Source organism: Penaeus monodon, unplaced genomic scaffold, assembly GCF_015228065.2.
Source record: "Penaeus monodon isolate SGIC_2016 unplaced genomic scaffold, NSTDA_Pmon_1 PmonScaffold_10179, whole genome shotgun sequence".
Lineage (NCBI taxonomy): Eukaryota > Metazoa > Arthropoda > Malacostraca > Decapoda > Penaeidae > Penaeus > Penaeus monodon.
In genome coordinates, this window is record NW_023638803.1 from 903 (window position 1) to 11,700 (window position 10,798).

Genomic DNA, 10,798 nt, shown 5'->3' on the forward strand with positions numbered 1-10,798 from the left:
CTCGAATCTCAACTTTCTGGTTGACGTCAGACGCTACGATTAGGATTTCTCTTAGAGTGTATGTACCCATCTAATCATTTTCATATTATATTCATCAAACTCCTCTCCCTTTAGGTATATAGATAGATATATACATACATACATACATCATACATGCATACATAAATAATACAGGCAGAGAGATAGATAGATATAGAGAGTGATACAAAAATAAATGATATGTAGAAATAGATATACAGCTATACATATTGATATGTGGATATAGATATAGGTAGTTTATATATGTATATATACTACATATATATATGTGTGTGTGTGTGTGTGTGTCTGTGAGTGTGTGTGCGTGCGTGTGTGTGTGTGTGTATGTGTGTGTGTGTGTGTGTGTGTGTTTTTGATCTGTGTGTCGTGGTGTGTGTGTGTTGTGGTGTGTGTGTGTGTATCGTTGTGGTGTGTTTGTTGTGGTGCGTGTGTGTGTGTTTGCTGTGTGTGTGTGTGTGTGTGTAGATATATATTTTAAAAGACCTCAAAATAATATTTAAAATACGATGATACGATAAAATACGCAGGTATTTCCCTACGAACATGCCCATCAAACTGAAAACGATTGGTTCCCATGGAAAGAGGAATATGTCATCACAAGAACTGGCTCTTTGTCCATATTGGTGCTTCATCCGTTAAACAGGTGAAACCCTTAATTCATAAACGTTGCATAGAGACGTCGGTGCCTGATTTTGTAACGTACCGGCTATCAGAGTTATTTTCTTTTGTATTGAGCTTAATTAAAAGACACTCAAGCACACACGCTCACAAACATACAGTAATCTAAAATAGACAGATAGATTAGACAGATAGGAGATAGATAGATCGACTGATGTATGGATAGATATTTTTATTAGTTAAGTGATGCCTAAAGAATAATGCATTTTATTCAGGTCCAAGAATAAAAATGGTGCAGATTCTTTTTCTTGAGAAAAGTAATAATGATCGATATCAATAATAGTAATATGAAAAATAATAACTAATGTAGATATTTAACTGATTAATTTTCTATGATATTAGCTTCCTAACCGATTCATCCATCTTGATGAATTTAAATAATCATAATATGTCAGTACTTGACTGTGAGAAAACGTCATGTAGATGGGAAAACAGACAGAAATAAAGGACAAGTGTTATATTTAATGTGAATGTTAGGGACAGTAATATATATATATATATATATATATATATATATATATATAATATATAATAATATATATACACATATATGCACATGTATGTGTATGTGTGTATATATATATTATATATATATATATATATTTATATATATATATATATATATATATATATATATATATATATATATTATATACTCACACACACACACACACACACACACACACACACCACACACACACACACACACACACACACACACACACACACACACACACACACACACACACACGCATATATATACATATATACATATATGTGCTTATATATACATTTATGCATAAGCATGTATACGTGTATTCGTTAGCAGTACACGCCTGATTATTAACATCAGTAGTGCTAATAATACCGGAATTACTTGAATCAGAAGCAGTCCAACAACTCACTCTACAGGTTAATGCCATTACAATATTTCTCGCACACCTACACAAAAGCGTAATTCCTTATTAATATATTGATTAATGCGTGACGAAAATCCCAACGGATACTACTTCTTACAACGATATCCTTCATAGCAACAATGAAATCTGGCATCCTTTTAGACCTTGCACGAGCTGGCACTGAAGTATAAATACTGAAACTGAGGCAAGCAGTGGCACACCGCGCTGACTAGACGCTTAGTCATCCAGTAACTCGATTGCAGAATATCTATAATAATGAATCCCCTGAATATCTTGGTTAGAAATTATGATTTTTTTCGGCCATTAAAAACTGCTTGATGCTAAAGGATTCATATATTTTGCATATCAAATTTTACTCAGATACGTCCTTCTCTTCGGTTACATCTGTTTCTGTGTGCCTAGTTCTGTCTCTTCTCCCCTTACAAAAATCATGCGTAGACACTTTGCAAAAATAAACCCTTTCATATCTTAAAACTCAACAGTTCCTGGTGTGCGTGGTGTCCGCCGCACCTCACGGATACGGTGCCGGAGGCGACGGCGGGCTGGGAGTCGATCTCGGCGGCACTGGAGGCCACGGCGGCAGCGGCGTTGGAGGCGGCAGTGTGCTTCCTGGCATCTTAGTCGGCAGCGGGATCCTTCCTGAAAGTGCCATTGGTGGTGTAGGAGGCGTTGATGGAGGTGTTATCGGTGGGGAATACAGCGCACCGGATGCTGGTGCCGTTGGAGGCTTCGACGCCGGTGTAGCTGGAGGCTTCGATACTGGCGTAGCTGGAGGCTTCGATGCTGGCGTTGCTGGAGGTTTCGACGCCGGTGTAGCTGGAAGCTTCGATGCTGGTGTTGCTGAAGTCTCCCATGTCAGCCCCCCTGTCAGCGTATACGATGCACCACACTAATTCAGTGAATTTGGAGAATAAAGTCTGTTAACCTAACAATTTCTTTTCGTCTGCCTTGGATAAACCATCAGTACTTGAGTGAAGTTATGCAGCTTTCTCCTGACACTATTACCCACCAAAGGATATGTCAACAAATATCCACGTGTTGCATAAATGCGTATCTTATAACGGTTGCCAGTCCATAATGATATGCAACAAGTAGATACCCAACCTTATATTCAGATTTGCATGTGAGATAAAGAGCGACAGATAATTAAGTAGATAGATTATATACATATATCTACACATGTGTGTGTGTGTGTGTGTGTGTGTGTGTGTGTGTGTGTGTGTGTGTGTGTTTGTTTCTCCTTCCCTCCGTCTGACATAGGATCATGTAGGAGTCTGAGGCACAACAAAATGCATTGGTATTGGTGGAACCATGTAGCTTTCTTTTGCTTGGATCTGTTTTCATTGGCTGTTTGCGTCGTTTTCCTTTTGCCTGTACGTGTGTCTTCATGTTCTTCCCTTCGTTGTTTCATTTATCACGTGCTCAGCTTGATTCCATCACGTGCCTTCGTTCTCAGTTATTGATGTCGTGGGCGGGGGCGGTTCAGGAGTGACCTTTTGGGTGGACTTGTGGGTGGGGGTCCTCCCTCGCTTTATCCTTGTCTTTGCCAGTCCTATATTCTTAAATAATTTATGGATAACGTTTTTTTTCTATTGCAAAAAGGGGGTTACTCTTTCCCTAACGGGGCTCAATGTTTCACACAAGGATAAGGTTAAATGTTCCTCAGAGTAACCAAAGGACTCCTCTTTCACCTGAATACTGTTTGAGAAATGAATTATATCGTGTATGCGTTTATATAAAGCCTGTATACGAAAGCGTGTGTCAGTGTATAAAATATGGAATCCCCTCATTCATTACTAGCATCAATGTAAAATTCAGCCCATTTGCCTCAGCATATACTCAGTGGTTACTGATATAACTCGAATATCATTTACCTAAAGTCTAGTAGTATTTTCTAAGTAAAGTCGTTTCCTCACTCATTCACTGGCGATGCAGTTCAAAGCTGATTAAGGCAACATCCTTTAAACGAGAGATTTGGTAACAGTGAATAGATACTACCATTATTAAGTCACTTTCACGAAGATGAGTTGACATCAGAGGCCACCGTTAAGCATTGTTTTACTTTATCCATATAGGTCTCATAAGTATCTCAGTACATTAACACATTATCAACCCCTATATTCGTGCGTGTGTGGGTATATATATATATATATATATATATATATATATATATATATATATATATATATATATATATATATATATATATATACACACACAAACACACATACATACATACATACATATAATACATATATTATATATATATATATATATATATATATGTATATGTATGTATTATGTATGTGTTTGTGTGTGTATATATATTATATATTTTATATTTATATATATTTTTATATATATTTTATTATTATATATATATATATACCAACACGACGGAATATAGGGGTTGATAAGGGGTAATGTACTAGTACTTATGAGACCTATATGGGGTAAAATAAAACAATGCTTAAAGGGGGCCCCCTGATGTTTTAAATCATCTTCGTGAAAGTGATAAAAGGTAGTATCATTTACTGTACCAAATCTCTCGTTTAAAGGATGTTGCCTTAATCAGCTTTGAACTGCATCGCCCGTGAAAGAGTGAGGAAACGACTTTACTTAGAAAATACTACTAGACTTTAGGTAAATGATATTCGAGTTATATCAGTAACCACTGAGTATATGCTGAGGCAAATGGGCTGAATTTTACATTGATGCTAGTAATGAATGAGGGGATTCCATATTTTATACACTGACACACGCTTTTAGTATACAGGCTTTATATAAACGCATACACGATATAATTCATTTCTCAAACAGTATTCAGGTGAAAGAGGATCCTTTGGTTACTCTGAGGAAACATTTAACCTTATCCTTGTGTGAAACATTAAGCCCCGTTAGGGAAAGAGTAACCCCCTTTTTGTAATAGAAAAAAAAACGTTATCCATAAATTATTTAAGAATATAGGATGGCAAAGACAAGGATAAAGCGGGGGAGGACCCCCACCCACAAGTCCACCCAAAAGGTCACTCCTGAACCGCCCCCGCCCACGACATCAATAACTGAGAACGAAGGCACGTGATGGAATCAAGCTGAGCACGTGATAAATGAAACAACGAAGGGAAGAAAAATGAAACACACGTACAGGCAAAAGGCAAAAACGCCCGCAAACAGCCAATGAAAACAGATCCAAGCAAAAGAAAGCTACAGGGGTCCACCAATACCAAATGCATTTTGTTGTGCCTCAGACTCCTACATGATCCTATGTCAGACGGAGGGAAGGAGAAAACACACACACACACACACACACACACACACACACACACACACACACACACACACATGTGTAGATATATGTATATAATCTATCTACTTAATTATCTGTCGCTCTTTATCTCACATGCAAATCTGAATATAAGGGTTGGGTATCTATTTGTTGCATATCATTATGGACTGGCAACCGTTATAAGATACGCATTTATGCAACACGTGGATATTTGTGACATACCTTTGGTGGGTAATAGTGTCAGGAGAAAGCTGCATAACTTCACTCGAGTACTGATGGTTATCCAAGGCAGACGAAAAGAAATTGTTAGGTTAACAGACTTTATTCTCCAAATTCACTGAATTAGTGTGGTGCATCGTATACGCTGACAGGGGGGCTGACATGGGAGATTCAGCAACACCAGCATCGAAGCTTCCAGCTACACCGGCGTCGAAGCCTCCACCAACTCCAGCATCGAAGCCTCCAGCTACGCCAGTATCGAAGCCTCCAGCTACACCGGCGTCGAAACCTCCAGCAACGCCAGCATCGAAGCCTCCAGCTACCCCAGTATCGAAGCCCCCAGCTACACCGGCGTCGAAGCCTCCAACGGCACCAGCATCCGGTGCGCTGTATTCCCCACCGATAACACCTCCATCAACGCCTCCTACACCACCAATGGCACTTTCAGGAAGGATCCCGCTGCCGACTAAGATGCCAGGAAGCACACTGCCCCCTCCAACGCCGCTGCCGCCGTGGCCTCCAGTGCCGCCGAGATCGACCCCCAGCCCGCCGTCGCCTCCGGCACCGTATCCGTGAGGTGCGGCGGACACCACGCACACCAGGAACTGTTGAGTTTTAAGATATGAAAGGGTTGTATTTTGCAAAGTGTCTACGCATGATTTTGTAAGGGGAGAAAGAGACAGAACTAGGCACACAGAAACAGATGTAACCGAAGAGAAGGACGTATCTGGGGTAAAATTTGATATGCAAAATATATGAATCCTTTAGCATCAAGCAGTTTTTAATGGCCGAAAAAAATCATAATTTCTAACCAAGATATTCAGGGGATTCATTATTATAGATATTCTGCAATCGAGTTACTGGATGACTAAGCGTCTAGTCAGCGCGGTGTGCCACTGCTTGCCTCAGTTTCAGTATTTATACTTCAGTGCCAGCTCGTGCAAGGTCTAAAAGGATGCCAGATTTCATTGTTGCTATGAAGGATATCGTTGTAAGAAGTAGTATCCGTTGGGATTTCGTCACGCATTAATCAATATATTAATAAGGAATTACGCTTTTGTGTAGGTTGCGAGAAATATTGTAATGGCATTAACCTGTAGAGGTGAGTTGTTGGACTGCTTCTGATTCAAGTAATTCCGGTATTATTAGCACTACTGATGTTAATAATCAGGCGTGTACTGCTAAAAGAATACACGTATACATGCTTATGCATAAATGTATATATAAAGCACATATATGTATATATGTATATATATGCGTGTGTGTGTGTGTGTGTGTGTGTGTGTGTGTGTGTGTGTGTGTGTGTGTGTGTGTGTGTGTGTTGGTGTGTGTGTGTGTGTGTGTGTGAGTATATACATAAAATATATATAGATATATATATATATATATATATATAATATATTTATATATATATATATATAAAAATATATATACACACACAACATACATTGCATATATGTATAATATAATATTATATATTATATATATATATATATATATATATATATATATATATATATATTATAATATATATATACTATATATATATATTATCCTACCATTAAATTAAATATAAACATTGTCATTTATTTCCCCGGTCCTGGTTTAGACCATCGACAATGAAAGTCTGTCACGACGTACAACATATTCAGGATTTCAAGTCACTCCGATGGTGATCGGTTAGGAAGACTAACTATCAAGAAATCAAATCATGAAAACTACAATTAGTATTTATTTCATACCACCCCCAAAATCGATCCTATACTTTAAAAGAATCTACCATTTATTTTTATAATAAATGATTATTCTATAATATTAAATAATAAATATATTATCATACTTCCACTATCCATTACCAATGTATAAACACTGTCTATTTATTACTGTATGTTTTTGTGTCTGAGGGCGTTTTGATCAATACAAGAAAAAAACATTTTACCAGGTCACGTTTCATAAATTAGATGACAGTTCTAGCAAGAGATTAAATGAGATTTACTGTTAACGGTAGGAAGCAAGATATAGACAATAAGCCCGTTGAATATGTACATTATTTTTTCTACTTTACTATGGATGGGCCTTTGTTTTCAAAAAATGAAAGGGCATATTCGGTGGAAAAATGCATTATTTTCGGTAATTTTAAATTCTATCATCATCAGTATATCTTTCACACTGCACCACCATATAAATACAAACCAAAGTAATAAGAAAAAAACACAAAATACACACCAAAATACAAACACACCGGCACGCTCTACACATGAAAGAAGACCACACGAAGACACAATAGGACACACAACAATCCTCTCCACTCCAACACATTAGTACAATTTAATACATGCACGTACACACACACACACACACACACACCCCACACACACACACATAATAGTAGTATACACACATACACAAACACCATATTATATAAAATATAATATCTAATATATATCATTTCTACATATCATATTATATGTATCATCTCTATATCTATCTATGTCTCTGTGTGTGTTGTTTGTTGTGTGGCTGTATGGTGTAGTAGTATTAAAATATCTATCTATATACCTAAAGGGAGAGGAGTTTGATGAATATAATATGAAAATGATTAGATGGGTACATACACTCTAAGAGAAATCCTAATCGTAGCGTCTGACGTCAACCAGAAAGTTGAGATTCGAGATGATGAATTAGGAACGGCAGTGCTTGTTTCCTGGTTGCTTGAGCTCTCGCATAAGGGTTGAGCAGTTTGCCTTCTTTGTGGCTTCGAACTGTGTCAGTAGATGGTGGGCGGGGAGGGAGAGGCGAAAAGAGAATCCTTGAAGAAGACTACTTGCATATTCTGATTATGTTTAAATGAGGATCTGTTAAGATACCTTTTCCCCCTTGGGTAATGATAACTCAGAGAAACCCATTGATGTAGGGTATTTCTGAATTTCCATACACACACGCTCACACACGCACTTTTATATACTCACTCACACACTCACACTTATTCACACCTACACACATACACACTCACTCACATTCATACACATACACGTCTGCACGGACGAATATTTAACCTTTTCTTTGTGTGAAACGTCGGATCCCGTTGCAACTGGGAGAGTACCCCCCTTTCTGTAAAAGAAGCTCATAAATCATTTAAGAATATAGGGCAGGGAAAGGACAAGGATATAGCAAAGGAGAGACGCCCTCCCCTACCTGAAGATCGTCCTTTAACCGCCCCCGCCAACGACATCGGTAGCTGAGAGCGAAGGCAGGGCACGTGTTGGTTTCATGATGAACAAATTAAAAAAAGACGAAAGAAAGAAGAGAAAACACACGAATATACCAAAGCAATGTAGCGGGACGGCCTTTGGTTTAATTTTGTGTTTTCTGTCTCTTCCCTTCGTTGTTTTATTCACAAAGCGGAACATAAGCAGTCAAAGAAAACAAACCCAGACACAAGGAAGCTGCAGGAATCCACCAACACCAACCACGTGCTTACTCCTCCGTTCTCGGAGGAGGGAAGGAAAAACAGCACAAGGGAAAGAAAAACATGAACAGGAAGTGTATAGATAATATCTTCACACACACATATACCTCTTTTTTTCTGTCTGTCTGTCTCTCACTATATATATATATATATATATATATATATATATATATATATATATATATATATATATATATATATATTTATAATTAATGAATAAGTATATATATTTATATACATATATAGTAAGAGAGAGAGAGAGAGAGAGATAGCGATGCATTTATATGTATAATCTCTCTACCTGTCTCTCTGTCTATCTTTATAAATATGTCTTTTGCATACATACGAAACTTAATATAAGGCGGTTATCTACTTGTTGCGTCTTTATAGACGGCCAAACGTCATATTACATGCCAAAAGGTGATACAAAGATACCTAGCGGACATGACTGGTCGGCTGACGTTGCTTTCGGCCTCACGTCAAAGGGACGATACAACACTTGCTTAACCAGTGTGGACAGGGAACGTGTTATGATTATCCCTTTGGACGCTCATTCCTTTCGTGGCCGGCCTAGTCTATATATTTAGTTTTTCTTAACATAAAATAATAACAATAAATAATGATAATAATAATAATAATAATAATGATAATAATAATAATAATAATAATAATAATAATAATAATAATAATAATAAAATCATATACTTCCAAATAAAATTTTGGACACCACTCGGCTGAAAAGGTATGTCATCAACAAACTCTTCCTGTATATAGTTTTGAAACACCAACGTGGCGAGTTCCTTCTGTGAATTATGAATGAAAATGGACGAAGTTGATGCTAACAGAAGAGATAAAACCTATCGCTGTAGTCATGAGGGCCCATTACAATCCCACACCCCCTTGTTTCAATGCAGTTACGTATTGATGGCACTGGGAAATGGATGGCAACGTAACGTACAACCGAGTAAAACATAACGGTAATAACATACGGGATATGCAACAAGTGGAAACCTACCTATACATTCATTGTCCACCATAATACTGGTGGGTAGATAGTGTAGAGTCCAATAATCTGTATGAAAAGGTACATACATACACTACATCAGATGAGAGGCAATACTCTCGCTCTTCATTCGAGTACTGATCATTCATTCAAGGCAGGCAGAAAACATATATATAATTTAATAGTCTTTATTTTCCTTATTGACCGAATTAGTGTGGTGCATCATATACGCTGACAGGGGGGCTGACATGGGAGACTTCCTCGCCGATGCCAACGCCAGCATCGAAGTCTCCAGCAACGTCAGTATCTAAACCTCCAGCAACGCCAGCATCGAAGCCTCCAGCTACATCGACGTCAAAGCCTCCAGCAGCACCAGCACTTGGTACGCTGTATTCCCCACCAATGACTCCTCCAGTAGTGCCTCCATTTACGCCACCAATAGCACTTTCAGGAAGCACACCCTTCCCGGCCAAGACGAAAGGAAGCACACTGCCGCCTCCAACGCCGCTGCCGCCGTGGCCTCCTGTGCCGCCGAGATCGACTCCCAGCCCGCCGTCGCCTCCGGCACCGTATCCTTGTGGGGAGGCGGCCACTACGCACACCAGGACCAGCACAGAGGCACCGCGGATCTGTTATTTACGTTATGAAAGGTTAGAATTATTTCAAAAACTTTACATATAGTAACAGATAACTATGCAAACGGAAAGATATAGAATACCATAAAAAATACCATTCAAATGTAAAAACATTTGTCAAATGTTGACATTTTCTAACCAATATATTCAGTGGATTCATGATTGTCGAATTTTTGCAATCCAGTTAATGGATGACAAAGCGCTTTGGTAGAGCGGTGTGCCACTACCTGCCTCCGGTTCAGTATTTATACTTCAGTGCTTGCTCCTGCAAGGCCTAAAAGGATGCCAGATTTTATTGTTGCTATGTAGGATATCACTTCAGGATAAAGCCTCTGGCAGAATATACGATAAATGAAAACACCATTTGTGTATATGGATATATTGTGTATGTAAATATATATCTATATTTAATTGTGTACTTATACATATAGATTTATAAATGTATATATAAACACACACACACACACATATATATATGTGCGTGTTTGTATGTACATACATACATACACATATATGTATATCATACATACATACGTACATATGCATGTA

The 10,798-nt window shown here is 38.1% G+C and overlaps 3 protein-coding genes across 3 annotated transcripts; 1 reads left to right on the forward strand and 2 right to left on the reverse strand.

The window, feature by feature from the left end:
- Window positions 1-1,839: 1,839 nt before the first annotated feature.
- LOC119568617 (glycine-rich protein 23-like) lies at window positions 1,840-2,566 on the forward strand. The gene is made up of 2 exons (XM_037917152.1): window positions 1,840-1,913; window positions 2,120-2,566. The coding sequence occupies exons 1-2, from the start codon at window positions 1,893-1,895 to the stop codon at window positions 2,528-2,530; spliced, it is 432 nt and encodes a 143-aa protein (XP_037773080.1). The 5' UTR covers window positions 1,840-1,892; the 3' UTR covers window positions 2,531-2,566.
- A 333-nt stretch (window positions 2,567-2,899) lies between these two features.
- Window positions 2,900-6,111, reverse strand: LOC119568619 (glycine-rich protein 23-like). Its single transcript, XM_037917154.1, has 4 exons — window positions 6,067-6,111; window positions 5,244-5,747; window positions 3,260-3,379; window positions 2,900-2,911 (listed from the first exon to the last, which is right to left on the reverse strand). The coding sequence occupies exons 1-4, from the start codon at window positions 6,109-6,111 to the stop codon at window positions 2,900-2,902; spliced, it is 681 nt and encodes a 226-aa protein (XP_037773082.1).
- Window positions 6,112-9,823: 3,712 nt separating this feature from the next.
- LOC119568618 (glycine-rich protein 23-like) lies at window positions 9,824-10,409 on the reverse strand. The gene is made up of 2 exons (XM_037917153.1): window positions 10,389-10,409; window positions 9,824-10,243 (listed from the first exon to the last, which is right to left on the reverse strand). The coding sequence occupies exons 1-2, from the start codon at window positions 10,407-10,409 to the stop codon at window positions 9,824-9,826; spliced, it is 441 nt and encodes a 146-aa protein (XP_037773081.1).
- Window positions 10,410-10,798: the final 389 nt, after the last annotated feature.

Bases quoted from the DNA above. Each gene is read 5' to 3' on its own strand.
- LOC119568617 (XM_037917152.1), top strand. From the start codon at position 1,893: ATGAATCCCCTGAATATCTTG. The intron at 1,914-2,119 runs GTTAGAAATTAT...AAAACTCAACAG, and splicing joins TGAATCCCCTGAATATCTTG to TTCCTGGTGTGCGTGGTGTC.
- LOC119568619 (XM_037917154.1), bottom strand. From the start codon at position 6,111: ATGAAATCTGGCATCCTTTTAGACCTTGCACGAGCTGGCACTGAA. The intron at 5,748-6,066 runs GTATAAATACTG...AAAACTCAACAG, and splicing joins TTGCACGAGCTGGCACTGAA to TTCCTGGTGTGCGTGGTGTC. The intron at 3,380-5,243 runs GTCTGTTAACCT...TTTCGTATACAG, and splicing joins CAGTGAATTTGGAGAATAAA to GCTTTATATAAACGCATACA.
- LOC119568618 (XM_037917153.1), bottom strand. From the start codon at position 10,409: ATGAATCCACTGAATATATTG. The intron at 10,244-10,388 runs GTTAGAAAATGT...CGTAAATAACAG, and splicing joins TGAATCCACTGAATATATTG to ATCCGCGGTGCCTCTGTGCT.